This window comes from Anabas testudineus, chromosome 14, assembly GCF_900324465.2.
Source record: "Anabas testudineus chromosome 14, fAnaTes1.2, whole genome shotgun sequence".
NCBI classification, from domain to species: Eukaryota; Metazoa; Chordata; class Actinopteri; order Anabantiformes; family Anabantidae; genus Anabas; species Anabas testudineus.
The window spans coordinates 12,160,700-12,180,254 of NC_046623.1; the positions used below are offsets into that span (position 1 = coordinate 12,160,700).

Here is a 19,555-nt window from a genome sequence, read left to right on the forward strand (position 1 = left end):
CCCGGCCGGACAAAACACTTCGCCTTTTCCTTTTCTTTTCCCCGCTCACTCTCCATCTTGCTGCCTTTTTGTCATTCACTCAATTAGTTTCCTGCATCGCCAGAGGTGAGTTTTAGGGAAATATATGCTTCATGAGAGAGAGAGTGATTTTTTGTAGACTCAAATAATCAGAGGCAGCACAGAGTCTTCAGGTCAAAGATAGATTAAGGGCAATTGGGAGGCTTACACTATAGGGAATATGCCCTTCTTCTCTCGCGTTCTCCTCCTTTCTATTTCCAGAAAATAATGAGCAGAGCAAAATGGCTGTCTCTCTGCAACAGCCCGGCTGTTACAGCGTACGGCTTGTCCCTGCAACTCAGCAGGCTGTCACAGGCGGCCTCACGTAGATTGTTTTTAAAGAGCAAATATTGCAGAACATTTTGTCTATCCGGCAAATCAGCATTACCCTACAGGGTTTTTGTTTCCTTGTAATAAATCTAATAAGCCTGTGTATCTCTGATCACCTCCTTCTGTCTTCTAGTACACCTCAGCGCTGACATATGACGGCGTGATGGTGATGGCCGAGGCCTTCAGAAACCTGCGTAGGCAAAAGGTGGACATTTCCAGACGGGGAAATGCTGGCGACTGTCTAGCCAACCCTGCCGCCCCGTGGAATCAGGGCATCGATATGGAGCGTACTCTCAAACAGGTGGGAGAGAAAGAACAGAGTAGAGAGTAGAGGCGTGGTTGCTATTTACGTTTCTAGAAAAGCTACGGTGTCTATGTTGCCACAATAGGCGAAACATAACCCTTTTGTGCAGGGTTTAGGCCACATAAAATGTAAGTGGAGCTTGTTTGTTTGGAAGAATTTTAAGAATCAAATTAAAATAAAACATCTGGTTTTATTACAAACTGTCTAAATAATTAGTAAAATAAATTTAAATTAATGTATGTGCTGTGTTTCCATACTCTCTCCTGTGTTCAGGTCCGCCTCCAGGGATTAACAGGTAATGTCCAGTTTGACCACTATGGCCGCAGGGTCAACTACACTATGGACGTGTTTGAACTGAAGAATAATGGACCCAGACGGGTAAAACATCACACCTCTCTGCTTTCACTTGTGTTGTGGATGAACATTTGACCAAGTGCGAGTCAGCATTACTGTATGCTTTAGCTCACACAGTACTATACAGTATATCGTCGATGTGGTCAGAGATATGTGCAGGCTGCTGCCGTGTGAAGCCTCCTGGTCCTGGGATGATACAGGATGCAGTATGGCATTTTCCATTATCATAAGTAGGCTTCCAGTATCTCTGCTTCTGGTGTGACAGGATGAATGTGTGAAGATAAAATTCAGGGGAAATGGGGGGAAAAGAGAGAGAGAGGGAGAGAGAGAGAGAGAGAGAGCACTTGTTAGTGTAGTGAGCGAATGAAATGAAATGGAGAGCAATCAAGGTAGAGGTGAGGAGAAGGGGGGGTGAGGGAGTAAAGAGGACTTGCCATCAATCAAAAGCTGCTTTGGCCTGGCTCCTGTCAGCACATGGCAATCTGTGTGTATATTTGTGTGTGTGGGTCACCGCCCCTCTCCCACATTTTCCATGTTCCCTGAATCATCCTGATGTCCAAGCACAAAGGAGGTATCAACCAATCCCAGCTGCTCGTCCCCTCTGGCTAGCGGCCAACCAGCAGCCAGCTGGCTCACTTAGCATCTCCACTCTCACTGACTTATAGATGCTTATGGTTGCTGTCAAAGCTCGTGTCTATTATAAGATCGATACACAGTTTGACACATTGCAGGTTTGCAGACAATTTTCCCTTTTTATTAAAAATGTATATATTGGCCAAGCATCGCTGTGAACCTCCTCTTGACAGGCTTTAGTCAGACAAAGATGACGCATATCATGTCTGTCAGGTCCAGTGCGTTCTACCCTGAAATACATCTACAATATGACATTAATGTCAGCTGAACATGGAATAGCTACTGATAAATAGAGGCTGAACAATAATTCAGTAATACTTATACTGTCTTAAACGGCAATCATAGCATGAGTAAAAATGTTTTTATCTAATATAATGTACAGTTTTATTGACATTGTAGAAAGTATAGAGTTTAAAAATGGTCATGAACGACCAATGTTATTATTTTGATAGGTGACATACAGTTTAAAGTTTAAATAAAGTTAAGATTATGTTGGATTATATTCAACTTTATTCTAGAAAAAGCTGCTTAATTATCTATCTCTATATCTATCTTATGTTTTGGCTGTTGCATCCAAATCTGTGATGCAAAGAGCTCCACCGTGCTGTTGGAGTTTCAGGGCTTGTGTCAACAAAATTGGTCTAAAATAGTGGAGAAAGTTGTGCACATGGTATCATACAGTATATTATAACATACACACTGTTGGACAGACTCTGACATTTTATTTTCCTCGCAGATTGGCTACTGGAACGATGCAGACAAATTGGTGCTGATCCAGGACTCTCCACTGCTTCCAAATGACACGTCTGGCATGGAGAACCGTACTGTTGTAGTTACTACCATCATGGTAAGAGGCCGGCATGTGCTCACCAACACACACACTCACACACTCTCTCTCTCTCTGTTTGTAATGACAACAAACTTTATTAGCTTTGCTGCTGCAGACTATACTTAGTATAATACTTGACATGCAGAGCCTGAGGTGCAGTGACTCCACATCATGTCTGTTCTACTTCCGACATCAAAACCTGTGTTTAAATCCCCAACACAAGTTAACCAGCTGCACTATAATGCCTCACCATCTTTCTCTTGTAAAGTGCCTTATATTTTCTGAAGTTCTTTACAAGTATGAATCTTTTAATGGCCTTTGCATTCCTGGGTAACTTGTTCGTCTTGTTTGGTTCTATATTTTTCCTATTACCATGTATGTAGACCTATGAGAGATGCATTGTATGCCTTAAATCTATAGCAGAAATTGACTTTTTATGCTGGGTTAAACATAGATAACATAGTTAACAGAACAGAATCCATGAGTGGCATCACAAGCTATACATACACATAACTTCCTGACCAGTATGATGATTGATTATGTCCCAGAATATATAGTAAAATGCAATGTTGAACTGATGAGGTTCCCATGTGATGCTAAGGATATAGCACTTCAGCTATCCTCAACAACCCGTATATTGTGTACAGTAGGGATGTTCAGGGACCCCACATTAATTTGTTACAACACTTTATCAGTTATAAGACTTTTAACAAAAGGGGAATTGTTTGTATTATTTCAGTGAGAACTTCAATAAATCATCATACATCTACAGAATCAACAACCATCACTTTTATTGCACCAATAAACATCTCAAAAAGCAGTCAGACAGCTCCATAATCAGCCGCCATTACTGAGGCTTTTGTTTTTATTGCACAGATAAGAGTTCATAAAAGAGATCCATACAGCTACAAAATCAACCAGAGCATTTTACACTGATAGAATAAATGGCCTTTGCATGGCATGTGAATCTCGGGCTGTAACAGTGACTGTGACATGGCGGACTAGAGTAGAGCAGCCAGGTGTTGAGCAGAGCATAGCATTCAGCAGCTGAGTGGAGGAGGGAAGGAGGTGGGAATGGAGAGTCAAAGCTCAGCACAATCCTCCCTCTTTTCAGCCCCTGATGAGGAACCCCATTTTAAGAAACTGAGCCCCAGTTGGATGCAAGCAGGATATGAAAGCCCTTAATGGCAGAGTGATGGACACAACAACCCGAGCCAAAATGAAGCCCTAAAGGCACTGAGCGAGAGGAGAGGTGCGGCAACTATGTTAATGGACACCCTGTTCAGAAATCTGAACAAGAAATGGAGCCACTCAAGAGGAAAATGAAATGCAAATGGAGGGAAAAAGACACTGTTTTTTTTTTTGTTTTTGTTTTTTTTTTAAGGACGTTGCTTGTGGATGGACGACCATTGACGTTAAAATGGGTCCCAAATTCGTACCAGCACAGTCTGTTTACTAGCATTAAAAAGCTCCCACCACACCTGTTTGTGTGTGCGTGTTAGATTCATACATTGTAATGCCCGATGTTTGTGTTGCTAATCACAGCGTGAACCCCATCCTAGTTTGAATTTGTAATTTTTGCAAAGATCTATAGACCCTGAACTATGAAGTGAGGCAGAACCATAATGTAAATTTACATTATGTCTGACTGGATTCTTGTTTGCTCATAATCTCTGTTTCTCCAGCTCTCGCTCTACCATGCGGTGCACTACATATTTCGAGTGCTAAATATATGCCTAGAAAGACTAATGCTCTCATAATCATCCCAGTTCATATACATCATGCTTTCATGCAGCTTGATATTATAGTTACATTGTGATGACTGCTTTTAACTCCAACTTTTATTGTTTGTTTGTGTTCATGAGGGGAATATTTGTTGAGCATAAACTGAACAACGTGTCCCAGTGTTATACCTACATCCAGACACCGACTGTGTCTTAGGAAATTCTAAGGAGCAGTTTGATATGTTGGGAAATGCGCTTGTTTATTATTCAACACAGGCTAGTTGCCCCCCGGTTTAGGTGTTTGATTAGGCTAGACTAATTATGTCTCATAATCGTATGAACAGAATATCTAAGCTTAAGAACAGAGAGAGAATCCAAGACACAGCTGGGTAAGGCACAGTCTGGTCTGTGCTCTGACTAACCTGCGAATTTTTAGGGTGTCCCACTGTGCGATCTGTATTTCGTATTGTCTTCTTTTGTCTTTTTATTTTTTCTTCCATCCATTTAGTTGTGTGTTTTATCCCCAGTTCTGCCAGACGCTCAGTTTGTTTTAGTCATTTCTGTGATAAGTAAACTCTACTGTGATGACACAGAAGATTTCCACATGAGCCTAGAACCAGCCAGTCCGTCGAGTACTGCTGAATTTGTGAGCTGTATTTAAGTGTTTCATTTTCCAAAGCATGGTAATGTGCTTGCTTTGACATGGTTTTCACTTATATAACTAAAAATAACTTTAGTTATTGTTAGTTAGTGTTTAAAATACTAAATATGTTATCTAATAGACTTATTAAGGGATGCCAGGCTGATTTGGGCTTAATAAAATCCCCTGTGGTCAATGAGGGAAAATACTTGCTGTAACTACCGTTGTTGATAAGCACAGAGCAGAGGAAGTGTTTTGATTGTCTGTGAGAGGCGTAATGAAATAAAACCATTCTGCCCACACACAAAACTTACACAAACAAGTTCAGAAATGTTCTTGCATTAAGACTTCACAGAAAACTATGACTACAACAAGTGCACAGTGTAAAGTTAAGACTCAGCTAGAGGAATATTGTAGTGTGTACCCTCATACACCAATGTATGGATTTATGACATCAAATGGACCCTGTAGTGTGTCTATATGTGTGCGTCTGGTTTTAATGGCATGTATAATTAGTCTCATTAGGCAGTGAGTGAAGCAGTGTGGTTGTGATTATTGACCAGCCTGTCAGCCATGCTGGCCTTTGCTGTGAAGACCTAAAGCACTGCTCTTTTCTCGTGCCAGAAACACCGACTGCATGTTTTATCTCTGCCACATTTCCTACTCCTCTGGCTTCCAGCACTGTCAGCTGAAAGAAGTCTTCATCAGTGCATCATGTCTTACATTTACCAGCCCATGTAAATTTCAGTAATTAGCCAGTCGTAGACAAATGGCAATGCTTTACTTAAAAAGGTTCTCATAACACAGTCAAGGAGAAGAACTTATATATGGCAAGTGATACTATAATTAAGGGGTGTTGGATATTCAAACCTAATGCACAGTGTTACCAAATAGGACAAATTAAGTTTAACTTGGGACATAAGAGTCAGAATATTACAGCCCTTACATATAGAGTCTTTAAAATGTACAGGTGCCTATTATCTGGGTAATGAGAGGTCCTGGAAATAATTATTTTGTACTATTTTATGGCAAACTGAAATGTTCTTGAAAGAAAAGTTCTCTTTTAAATTTTAGTAAATATAAATATTAATAATTAATAATTAATACTTAATTAATTTAGGTTTGGAAACAATTCAGTGTTGATATGTTGACATGATATGTTGTTTATAGACCAATGTCACCTTTTTGCAAGTTCAAGTGACCTCCTATGCTGCACACTGCCTAAAAGGCTCAACAGTAAGGTTGAGCCCTTTAAATCCATTGAAAACTAATAAGTTGCAGTTACAAGGCTGGATTACTAGCATGGTAAAATAAACGCCTATCCGTAGGCTCAACACACTCAAAAACCACAGGTTCGCTGTGTATTTCATTCGTAATACCTACAGATTTATTGGTAATTTACATCCCTTAAAGCTGAATACATACTTAAACGACAAGTGTGTTTTTTCCATGTTAACATGGTGGAGGGATGCATGCATCTTTGTGATACTTGGAGCTGTGATGTGGGGGGGCAGTAGCTGCTGAAAGTGTCTTCCAAGGCAAATTGGTCCCAGGGGAGGGGGCCAGAGGAAGAGCAATTCACAAACCCATTATTGCCAACCTTGGGACTTTGCTATCGCTCCTGAAAGTAGGAAATCACAGCCCCGTACTGGGGCCAGACATGAGAGGGGAGCTAGCTGGCAAGCCCAACTTGGCTCAGCCTTGACCCATGAAATCCAATTGGGCATGGCCCCAAGAAACAACATCAAGCTGCCAGCCTGTGGGCCGACCACCTGCAAAGACAGGCATTAGGATAGGGTTAGTCAAGATGCAGGCAAACTGAGCATTCTAGGCATGTTGACTAATACTAGGGAAGTAAAATTAACTTGAGTTTGTGCAGGAGGGGAACTAACCAACTAGATACACGTGCTAATCTTAACGCATTGCACTGGTTGTGGAGCTCCTGGAAAAGAAATGGACTCTCTCCTTTTCCAGAGTTCCACACAGTGATACTCACAGAGCCCTCAGCTGAGAGCTACCAAGGTGCCACTGTGAGCTGCTGAGATGATGGTACTGACTGTGCAGTACATCTGGCCTTCTTGGAGTCTCTGGGGGGTGTCTTGGAAAAGATACCAAAGAATAAAGAAAATGAATGAAAGGATGCAAATGTAAAGTACAGTGAATAATTTGCACCATGATGCACCATAGTCCACCTCAAATGAGAAAGAATTCTGTGTTTGCAATCTGCTAAATCTGCAATTGATATATTGACTTCTTGTGCACGGGTAATTGTGAAACATGCTTCACATTGCGAATGTCTGATTTTGACATGAAATGCAAAATTTCACCATCATTGTCATGTACGGTAACATTTTGCTTCGCTGCCGGCTCAGTTGAGCATTTGCATTCTCTTTGTTTTACCTTGCTTTGGCCTGGAGCAATGTCATGAAAACACATCTCAAGAATAAATTGCTGCTGTTCTCAATATGCAATAGGTTTCCTTCCATGACCAAAAATAATATGCTCGGATGTATGAACGCAGAAACCAGACGTGGTTTACATTTAGATCACTTTCTGAGCAACAGCAAATCCAATGATCTATAACCTACTGCTGGTCACAGCGTAGAGTAGTGTAGCCACCCTGATAACTTCAAGTGTTCAAGTCGCGTCAGGCTTGTTTTAGGTATTGAGCTGCAGTCTGACTGAAAACCTTATTTCTCACTTCCCTTCAGCTTTTTGTTTGCCTTCATTTCTGCTTAGTCATACTTTCCTTCCTTCTTTTTTGTGTATCATGCATCCACATTAACACTTTATTATTCTTCCTGCCTGTATGCAGCAGTAGGCTGTCATTATGATTGCACATGCCTGTATTGTACAGCCATTAAATGTATTACTGCATCCCACATTTTATTTACTTTGTTAGACCCACGTGGTAGTTGAAAATGTATTGGGAAGAAAAAGTTTTATTATTTATTCTACTGCTGATATTGTTGGCTGACAGAGCAATTGAAAGGACAAATCTCCCAGTGTAATCATGAATAGAAATGATGGCTAACTGTGTTACAAAATAAAAAGCCAAACATACAAAACTGCCTGTAGTATTTTTGGTAGGGTTTAGAGCTATTTCCTATATGAAACGGGCAGAAACAGACTGAGGTGGAAAAATACATTTCAGGTGCTATGTTGAAACTTTATTATCAATCAACCGTGTGAGATTCCCACCAGTGAAACCTGACAACACACTCATCAGATAATTAAATAATGCCACCCCCACTATCATATTATAATAGCCAACATTCCTATTAAAGCTCATAAATGCTGTTTTCATGGACTGTCTTCAATTTATTTAATCCCCTGCAAGGCATTTTGTAGTTTTTGAGTATTTATTTTACATTTTAGTGTTAAGCTGATCTCTAACTACAAGTCTAATTCATTCTCTGCCTAATACATTTAAGGCCCACAGTAATTGTTTCTATGTATTTGTGCTAGTCAGCCATTACCTCGTGGTGCATTTCTATGTTTCTATTGATGTTACTGCATCCAGTGACATTTCATGAAATCATCAGTAATAACTTCTATCACCTCCAAGGTGCTTCTAGTTGTCAAACTTCATGGATACTTTTCACTTCAGTCCTGGTTGGTATTATTGATCTAAAGTTCAGGTCATTCTGTTGTGTGTTGGTGAGTCATTGTACGAGCCCTTGTGTCCGTTTGTCTGTCTGATGGTTTGGTTCACTGGTTATGGTCCCTTGTGTAGGAGGGTCCCTATGTGATGCTTAAGAAGAACTGGGAGATGTACGAGGGCAACGACCAGTATGAGGGCTACTGCGTGGACCTAGCCTCTGAGATTGCCAAACACATCGGCATCAAATACAAGATCTCCATTGTACCCGATGGAAAGTATGGTGCCAGGGACCCAGAGACGAAGATCTGGAACGGCATGGTTGGGGAGCTGGTGTACGGGGTAAGAAGTTTTGTTTGTTTTTGCAGCTCCTTAATGCACTTTGACAGAAATTAGCTTCTCAGCTGACTTATCACATTGAAACTTTGATTTTATGCTATCAACGAAATGCATGCTGATATTTAGAGACCATATTGTGTTGTCTTCTAATTTGCTAGTACTAACAATACACCAGTACACCAGCTTGTCTGAAATTTACTTTCGAAAATATCTTTATGACACAAAAGTAGGTCAACTTCATATATTTAAAGTGTATACAGAGTGTACACTAAAGCAGGATATATGGGAGGGTGTACATATTTCATATTCATTTATTTACAGTGAATAGGAGCTCAGTAGTCTACCAGCCTTTGAACAATGAGAAGGTGATGTGAAATGTGAAATCTTGGAACAGCATATAGTCCTAAACACATAAAATACCTTATACAGTAGGTGTTGTTATGTGTGAAATATTGCTTTTTACTTAAGGTTTGGCTGGATGAGAGAAGTCTCTGTACATACTCTGACTTAATCACCAGCTGAAGAAGTGCCCCTGTGTGTTTTCTTTGTTGTGTGGATAATTGCACCCACCTGAAATGAAACGAAGAAGGGAATCAGGGTAGCATTAGATTTCTAGCTTTTGGAGGGGTTAAAGAGGAGAAGCGAGGGTTGTTAAAGAATCTCTCAGGTGAGTATTTGATTCAGGGGAGAGTTGTCTTTTTGCTGCTGACCTTGCTGTGGGATCAAAAAGGATGCAAGGATGTGGTATGGGATGATGCTGGACGTTCTCCCAGTATAGAAACGCATAGATAACCATTGAAAGACAAGTAAATTAAAGTGGTTGTAGGCTGATATTCAGTTCTGCATCTCTAACAGAGACCATGGTTTAATAATTAGTATTTTGGATAAAATCAACTTTAATTTCTTTTTTTTTTAATGCCCCTAAGTGGCGTTTTCATAAAGTGGCATGTTTCTCGCCTGCGCCTCTTTGCTACTGCAGAGAGTTACTGAGAAGTCGACTGCAGAGAGGAGATGCACAGTTCGGGATGTGTCAGAACTGATCAAGCAGTACAACACACTCTTGGTGTAAAGACTAACCAGGTTGGTCAAAAGCACAGGAACAAAATGTGCATCTGTACTCTCTGCTATTCCCTTGTCTTTAACAAGCACTGGGAGCAGAAATGTACCCTCTCGACAAGCTTTGTGTTGACTGGAAAGCATGTTCGGCAAAAGTACTTTAAATTCCAATGAATAGATTAACAGGAAAACCGAAGTATAGACATTTTTTTACTTAAACGCTTTCAATCTCAGACTAGAAACTGTGTTTTTCTACTATTTTTAGTTTGAAAATGTGCTGTGCACTAGTGTGTACTGCACTGAAGAGTGTGTGTTTGTGGGGAAGAGATTTTTCTACAATGTTGATGGAAACATCTCTAGACATGGAATCTGTCAGCACTTTCCCATCTTCTAGACTTCTAGTCTGCTTAGAGACCATTCATTTCTTCCTGGCTTTCTCTGAAAAACCCAACGCTACCACAAAAACCCTGCCTCCCTTAACCTGCCATGCATTTTGGCACACGCTAAATGCCCGGAGGCTGTCATCTTAGTGCATTTTGCTGAGGATGAAAGAACTTAAATCGCCTTCATTTTCTTTCCCTCGTCCCTGTTTTCTCCTTTCTTGCCTCTTTAAGTGTCAGATGGTCGTAATGAAACTTTAAATTCTTGCTGATATTAAGCCCTTTGCTCCCAAGTCAGGCAGACAAGGTCATAAGTGTTGCTAAGTCACTAACTGTAATCTAGTGTGTGGATTTTTAGAAAGCCAGTATGCACTTTTCCACAGCTGCAGAACTCAGAGCTGGCTGTATCCCATTTTTGCCTTCCTATGCTGTAAGCATATTTCCCTGACACGTTATTTTATCCTCCCAGCTGATTCTCCTGGAGTTTCAGCTAAGCCTCTCAGCATTAGAGAAGGTTCAGAATTTCTTTTTCAATTTCATTTCTTTCTCTCTGTCTTAACTTGATCACACTGAGATGTATTCAGCTGCTGCCTAAACTTGATCAGAGATTTGTTCAGTCGAGGGAGAAATTCAGATAAAATGACACAAGCTGAAGAAGCTGGAGAAATGGGGTAATTGTTGTTTTGTTTTCTGATGTTTGGCTCGCTCCTGGCCTTGGGATGTCATATCTGTGACTAAGTGATGTTTGATTGCTGCATGGCACAGCTCAGAGAGATGATCCGTCATTTGAATTTGTTTATCTGTCGTCATTTGGATGTAGAGTTTCTCTCAGAGATGCTCATTCAGATGGCTAATTAAATTCCTCTTCATCCAAATCCCCACAGAAAGCGGAAATCGCTGTGGCCCCTTTGACTATCACGTTGGTCCGGGAGGAGGTGATTGATTTCTCCAAGCCCTTCATGTCACTGGGCATTTCCATCATGATCAAGAAACCCCAGAAATCCAAACCAGGGGTGTTCTCCTTCCTGGACCCATTGGCCTACGAGATCTGGATGTGCATCGTGTTTGCCTATATTGGCGTGAGCGTGGTGCTCTTCCTGGTCAGCCGCTTCAGCCCGTACGAATGGCACACCGAGGAGCCTGAAGAGGGCACTGACGGTCCGCCAAGTGACCAGCCCCCCAATGAGTTTGGCATCTTCAACTCCCTCTGGTTCTCTCTAGGAGCCTTCATGCAGCAGGGCTGTGATATCTCCCCCAGGTAAGCCAGACTCAGCTGTCAAAGCCCATACTCCGTATTATACAGAGTCTCATTGATACTTCTTTAGCTGTTTTCTAGTGGGGTAACTGGAAACTGGCTAGACCAGATTACAGAGTGCCCCCACGTCTGTTAGTCTGGAATATAGCACATCTTCACGAATTGGACAACACAGAATTTGGATTAAATTTAGGAACTAGGATTTTGACATATGACACATTTTTAGCAAAACCACTTAATTGTATATTTTTTGGTACTACAGTCAATTATGAATTGCTTCATTATTTAAAATGTTATTTGAGTTATTATTAAGTTTAACCTATTGTATTACTTATTAGGGGTGTAACGGTTCTGTAACCGAGGCCAACCTGCTGATGCAGTAGAGGCTGCATGACTCCTGCAAATTTGATTGAAAATTGAAATTTGAATTTCCTAGAAGTCTGGTCTTGTTGTAAGACGACCGATCTCTTGCTCTGTCTCCGTTGTTTACTTTCAGAAAGTAACACTGTGACTATATAGGAGGCGTAGCGGGAGCCGTCTGTCAGCTTCAGCACTGATGAAGCGTTTAGGGACACCTACAGAGAGTAGGTCATCTGTGCTTCAATAGCAATCAGAGCCCAGTGGTTAGTGGTACTACATTAAAAAAATGTATTTTTGGATTTGAAGAATCCTTACACCCCTAGTACTTACAACATGCTATACTATATACAATAAAATAAAAAATACTTTGGTTTTAAAGTATTTTTACAATCTTTTGGAAAACTAGCCTTTTTGTGAGAGTGACTTGAGAAGATTTATACATAAGCTCAGTGTCTGTAAATATCGAGTCATAATCAGTACATATAGTGTGAAATCTTTGTTAAAAGTTTAAAACTGCATCAACAAACATTTGTGATCTTTAGAGGTGTTAGCATGTGTTAATTTTAGATTTGGTCAGTCTGTTTCTCTGTTTGCGGCCTCTGTGTTAAGACAAACTAAATATCCTCCTTTACTAGCACAGAGTCATTTTAGTCTCATCTCACAAGAAAACAAAAAGTTGAATTATTCCTTTAAGTTACAACTAAAATCATGCTGAACATTTCCAAAAGTTAACATTGTAGACATGACATTTTAATCTGCCATTAATTGTACTATGTAACTTATTAACTGTAACCCATCTGTATTATTTAAGTACAATACTGCATGTAACCTGTATTCTACTGTAATCTGCATGTGGACTGTAGTTCAGAAGCTTTATATAAGGATATTAGGTGTTGTTAGCTACTGTTTCATGTGCTGTGTGTGCCTGTATATTATGTATTACATGTGGTTTGTTTGTGTATGAGTGAGAGTTTGTCTCTGCTAGTATTGATTTTTTAGCATCACTCTCTCTCCCCAGTCACATTGTGCTTCACTGTCTGACTTGCATACACTGTGTTGTGTGCTTGTTAGGGAATTAGGTTGTCTCTGTGTCTGTCAGCTTCAGCAGTTGTGGTGCGCTTGTGCACCTTGTGTGTGTATTCGAGCTCCAGTTACATATCAGGGACCATGGTTCTGTAGACCTACTGTCTGCTCCATAGTATGAAACCCATGTGCTTCATTAAGAACACATTGTCGAGTTGTTGTCTTTCACTGTGTGTGTGTGACTTCTCTTCCCTTTGTCCAAATTACGAGACTCAAATCCAGCATCCCTTGGTCTTCAGACCAGCAGACTGGTGTCCAGTATGCAAGGGTGTACTTTGGTGGAAGGGTGGAGAAATGCAGCTTGTACAGTTTACTGTGTGTTTTCCTCCAGTCTTTAAGGACTGCTCATCTTTGTGTTTCAGTCGTTTCCATTCGACATTCTCTCTGCTGACATGTACTGCTATTGTGAAACCTAATCACTGGTAAAGCCTGTAACTTTTGATAGTTTTCTTATTTTGTCTAAAGCCTTTCTTAGATGTTTGAAATGCTTTGTCAAGCTTAAAGTTCCTGCAGATAGATTGTTTGGGTTATTTTAAGCTACTGCTAAAATGGCTTCTATAGTTCTTTCTCATAAAGCGTCCTTTATCTGCTATAAGCTCTTATAGATCTTGTACTGTAATAGATTTGATAAGATTTTAGGCAATGAAAGGAGGACCAAATCAGATTGTATCTTTCAGCCGACTCCACCCAGAGGAGAACAGAGAAACACACAAGATGGAGGATCCCGAGGTACATTAGAGCGCCTTCGAAATTATACCTGGCTTCACGTAAGCAACTTATAGAGGAAACTATAGTGGCCCCGTGACTGTGATTAAGCACATTCATTTAAGGAATACACTTGCTTTGTTCACATGTGCGTAGGCCACCCCCACCCACCGCCATAACAACCCCTGGCCGCCACATCTCTGCCTGTGTGCTGCAGATAAGGACTTTAGAGCTGCACAACAATGTCGGCGTCAAAATGAAAAGTCTACATTTCAACTCTCTCTGTCTCAGGCTGTGGTCCCCACTGCTTTCCACTGTCACTGCTAATCCCACGGGCCTATCCCAATCCATCAGCATAGAGCCCTGAAGCTAAAGAGCACTTCCACTCCAGTTTAGCTTGACAGGGCAACATGCAAATCCCTTCACACAGGGGAGATTAGACAGCGCGAAGGGAGTGACAAGGGCAGAGGTGAATGAGACGAATTCGGGGCAAGGGCCGCAGTGCGCACTCATGTGTTACAATCAGGAGCTGGCTGGACAGTGGAAACTCAGTCTGCATGTATCACAGCCTGAAACTTTTGATAGTCTACATGCTCATCCACCACAAATGGATTATATAAGAAGTCCATGGGCTGCACAGCTAATTTCCAGTGCGGGTTGTTGGAAATTCTTTAGGACAGCTTAGGTTTCATCCAGAAGTGAGTTTTGGTTGTTTTTGGGGAGTCTGTGATGTTTGGTGGTCATAATGGGTCAGTTTTTATTTATTACATCCCAGTGCTTCATCCACAGCTACACAAGACGTCCGGGACACAAATACTGGGTCTCCTGCAAGCAAACATTTTCCTGTTTTCTAGTTAGCTTTATTTCTATTTATCACTATATGTACATATACATTATATCATTGAGGGGACATTGTAGAAAAACTAGTACAAATACCTCTGGCCTTCTGTTAAAATTTTTTTTTTTTTTACTGTAGTTGTTGACATCCAGAATTTGAATTTATTTATTTACTTTCTTTGTTAGTATCTTTAACATCTTGTGGAACTAGTTATCTTCCTGCTTCTATTTTTCTCACATTTACATTTAGTCATTTGGCAGATGCTTTTATCTAAAGCGACTTACAAGGTACAAGGCAAAGGCAGGGAAAGCGTAAAGAGGTCCTGCCTAAGGACCTTTACTGGAACCAGGCCACAGCCGAGATTCAAACCCAGGTCTCCGGCATGGAGGGCGGTGAAGGGACTACACTACACTATCCAGTGGCAGGAGAGTGGAGTCTCTCACTTAATAAGGGTTAACCCCCCTCCTGCTCCCTCCAGGCAGCCCCTAATAATTAATTCAGTGATTAATGTCCTGGTATTCAATGGTAATGTCTCAGTGGAAACAGGAGAAGAGGGGAGCTTAAATGAAATGGTGACACAATAGTCATTTTAATTGACTATAAATCCCAAATAAATAGACCTTAAGTTATTACGTATTCTCCTTAGACTGCAGGAGGTAAGAAAATATCAATATAAATATGAAGACAACAGTTTCTTGCGCCATGGAGGTGTAATTGTTGGCGGCTATTCCAGGTGTTTTCAGTCACTTCCGTCTCATTTCTTGTGACAGATTATCTTTGTCTCTTCCGCTGAGGCAAATTTGCCACAGCTCTGGCGAGCTAATGCGAGTGCTGTGATTGGCTTGATTAGTCCTGATTAGCTCTGAGTGCGTGCATACTGATGGCAAATTTCCTGATGGCTACAGATGATGCTTAACTTTTAATTTGAGTTGTGAGCTTAAGTCAACAAAAGCTGTGTTTGAAAAGGTGCAATGACTTTCAAGTGGCCTATCTGCAAGATTCCCATTATTCTATTAATTCAATGCCAATTAGTTTTGTTATCCAGCTGACATGCTGCTGTTCTGCTGCTTCACTTATTGCTTATGTCAGCAGTGCCTGTCCTTCTTCACAGTTGGTTGATTTGTCGCACTATTCTTGCAAATTATGGGCACTGCTAGAGGCTCTGATCGCATCTGTATCTGTGCAGCAGTGGTCTATAGCTTCAAAGTCAAGTGCTAGTTTAGTGTTTCCTGCTTTAAAAGCGCGATAGCTAGTGCTGCCATTGAAATACTTGTGTAGCCTTTATGAAAACATTTCAGAGGAGTGGTTCAACCTTTCCTCCTTTTGATCCCTCAGTACCTTGACTGCTTTTCTGTGAGTCTTTATGGGGCCTGATTAAATAAAACTACATGTTTTCATAACAGGCATTGCTGAGGGGGACAATAAAAAGAAAGGATTCTTGTGGTCTGGAATATAAACAGGATTTAAAACGACCTTATGTTAGAGACATGGCTTTACTCATTTCTGCCCTCTCTATTGTATTACGGTTGTGTATTTGATAAGTGATGGTCGGTATTATCCGATCTGAAACAGATTAGAAATTTTCATTGGTTCCAATCTCAGAACATCCATTTTTATTTGTTTGTCATGAAAATTCAACATAGTGTACATTTTTATAGCACTATTTCCAAGAGTACTATGTAGTAGTACATAAACTCATCACTTGCTGCACAAATATGTCACAATAAAAGCTTTTCTGTGACTTCGGCATTTTTCCTTATTTTCTCCATTTCCATCAATATTAAAACACATCATTCTTCATTCATACTCATTAATGTATTCATACATTGGAGAATAGTTGTGCAATCTATCTTAATATTAGTAGATTTATTTGCTCTAGTCTGCACCTTGTTGGGTGAGACATAGACTTTTGATGTGAAAGTCTGTAGCAATAGATAAAATTAGTAATTTGTAATAAGTAGTTGAAGAGAACTATTTCTCTTAAGAGCATCTGTGTATTTTAGAGGTTTTTGTAGTAATATAAAGAGTTTCAAATCGTACATTGGGACTGTAGCTGAGATTAAGAGTGAGGCTGAAGACATGGAAGTCAAGGTAGAGCGAAGGATCTGCAGTGACAGTTTGTCTGCTATGTAAAAGCAAAGTAGTGTCTTCTTGCCCCAGGTATTCCCCCGTGAGCAGACGAGCACCTTCTGATTTATTTAGGTTCTGCCCAAGGTCAGATCTGTCCCTCAGTCTCTCTCCACATCTTTCCTTTCATCACATCTTCCACTACATGTTGCTGTTTTCTTTTTTTTTTACTATTCCTCATATCCTGCAGAACACACATACACAGCATCGTCACAGGCAGTAGATTTCTATTTTCTCCTTTTTTCCCCTTAACATCAGAAGAAATAAAAAAGGGAAAATGTATCTTGAGATTTTCTTTAACTTAACCCTTCAAAGGTCTTTTTTCTAACTCCTTATTGACAAAATTATTCTACACTTATCACATTCATATTACACATTTTTATCATATATGAGGCCTGTTTCTGAACTGGTAAACAGTAATGTTTTATATATATATACCCCATACTTCAGCCTTAAGTCATGTTTAATAAACTTGATGTCTAGGTTTTGACTAAATTTTGAGTGCAAAAATTATATATACAGACTTGAACGCCATACCGTCCGTATTACATATTTTCTTCCCCTTTAATAAATACAAATTAGTTTAACTTAAGCAGGTTAACCGGTAGGGGGAAAGTGCTGACTAATTGCACTATAATTGCTGAAATTATTCATTTTTTTCTACATTTAGGAGTCTTTATACCCAGAGGCTTGCTGACTGCTGCAAAGAATCTTATTCCCCAAACACAGGAACCAATTTCTGTTTTGTTTCCACTTTATTTCTTCTAGTACCTTCCCCATCTGGTTTTCGTGGTTCCTTTACTTGTGGGAAAACTGAGCTCATTTATCATTACAGTCAATTTCTTCCCACACCTTCTAACTGCATTGAAACAATTTTGGACTTTTTTTATGAGCGTAACACTTGTAATGACCATTCTTGGAAAAGTCCTGTTAGTTAAAAATGTTAATTATGCAGCGGTCGTGATGACTGTTAGAGTTAAAGGCTAACACCCACATTAATTATGTTTTCATAGTACAATTGTGTATTTCCAAAACAGAGTAACATGTCTGTTCTTTACCATGAACATGTTTATTTGAGACAATCGCACTTTATCTGCACTACTTATTACTAAAATGTCCAGCTTTAGAAAGGTTACTGACAACAGGCAGAGTAGACAATATATTCAATATATATAGACTCAAAATGCACAGACTGAAGTTGCTGCTCATCCAGCATAAAGTAACATTGGATACAATTTTCATCCTGAAATTGGTAAATTACTCTCAATTAAAAAAGATAAATGACATCACATATCTTATCAGAGGAGGACTAAATTAACTGTATTTATCATAGAGGACTAATGATCAGCTATTTAATGAGCATTTATCGTTACAAAATACCTATTAGTAAGATTGTGTATTACTATTGTCAATTTAAGGTTAATAGAGAAACGAGTATGCACTGGAAACACTGACGTGGCTTGAAAATTACTCTTGGTGTTAAGCCTCTCTCACCCCCTTCCCCCAGCCCCTTTGTTTACTGCAGGCCTATTAAGACACAGCAGTGTGTCACTGTGGATCAAAGTCAGTGGTATCAGCCAGCAAACACACGGCTCAGAGGGTTGAAGGGATGGTAAAGAGACTCTCCTCCTCTGGTTGCCTTATAACACTCCCACAGTCCACTGCTGCTGGTGTATAAGAAAAAGAACGCAGGAGACAGACTGATAGAAAAAGTGAAGGGATTTGGCAGGTATGAAAAGGAAAGAGAAGTGAGAGGATAGGACTCATCCACACTTCTCATGATGCACATCCTCCACCCCTTTAGTCATTATTTTACAGTTAAATTCTTTGTGCTCTAAAGGCACAGAAATACTCTCAATCGTCTCAAGGAGAGGGAAAATAGAGTGTGGGGAGAGAAAGAGACGGAATTCATTTGTATTCAAATCCAGAGCTAATACGTCAAGTAAGTCTATTTCATGGGTAAAGCTTGCTCTGTGTGTGTGTGTGTGTGTGTGTGTGTGTGTGTGTGTGTGTGTGTGTGTGTGTGTGTGTAGAGGAGACATGCTCTACTGCAGCACTTCTCTATTGGAATTTGCCTTAGCCGCCACAGTCTCTTTCACTGGTACCGACCAAGAAAACGAAGGTTTCCTCAGTGATTCTTTAGTTAGAGTGATGGTTCTGCAAAAGGACTGCGTTGGCAGAACTGTGGGATTTATTAAAAAAGAGTCAAGTGCCCTAAATGGTTCTTTAAAAGGTTCTTCAGAGGTGCTGATAATGGTGGTTCTGTCAAGTATTTTAGCTCTGGGCCATAGCATTGGGTTGTATCACATCATTTCCTGTATGTGGAGTCAGTTGAGAAAAGGGTTGCTACCACCCTTTTTGTACACTGTGTACATGCATTCATGTTACAGGACAACTAGAACAAAGTAACCTGCGTGTACCGGGAAGAAAGGAACATCACCAGATTGCAATAAGACACTGTGGAAATGCAAGCCAAGAAAACACTGACTGTTGCAGATGTCTCTCTCCCCCTATCCTTACACAACTCTCTCTCTCTCCATCTGACAAGGAGGCCTGAGGGTTTTGTATCCTTTGCTGTTTGATTTGCACCAAGGGGAGATCATGTTTGTTCTCCTCAATGCAGCATTTATGTTTTAAGATTCTCCTCACGACCTTCCGCTGCTCCTCAGCAGCGAGCTATCTGTCTTCTCAGAGTGAACAAACAAGAAAAGAACAGTGACGCTGAGTGGGGGACCTGCAGCCCCTTTCATTCCACCAATAAACCTAAAGACGGGACTGGGAAAGAAGGGGACAGAAGTACTGTAGTTTATCTTTACTTTACTAACTGGATTTTTTAAATGAGCCCGTGTCCAGTAATGAGGGATTAATACGGTTCAGATTGGTTTGAGTGTTGTCAGAGCTCCACCTTGTGGTGCTATATCAGCATCTTCGGGTATCCAC

At 40.4% G+C, this 19,555-nt stretch overlaps 1 protein-coding gene across 2 annotated transcripts in view; it reads left to right on the forward strand.

Annotated features, from left to right (window-relative positions):
- The window catches only part of gria4b (glutamate receptor, ionotropic, AMPA 4b), a 77,264-nt gene that overhangs the window by 47,905 nt on the left and 9,804 nt on the right, over window positions 1-19,555 (forward strand). For both annotated transcript variants that reach the window (XM_026373345.1, XM_026373344.1), the window contains exons 7-11: window positions 521-688; window positions 965-1,069; window positions 2,415-2,525; window positions 8,608-8,814; window positions 11,132-11,505. In XM_026373345.1, the coding sequence (XP_026229130.1) occupies window positions 521-688; window positions 965-1,069; window positions 2,415-2,525; window positions 8,608-8,814; window positions 11,132-11,505 (965 nt within the window). The remainder of the gene's footprint in view (window positions 1-520; window positions 689-964; window positions 1,070-2,414; window positions 2,526-8,607; window positions 8,815-11,131; window positions 11,506-19,555) is intronic.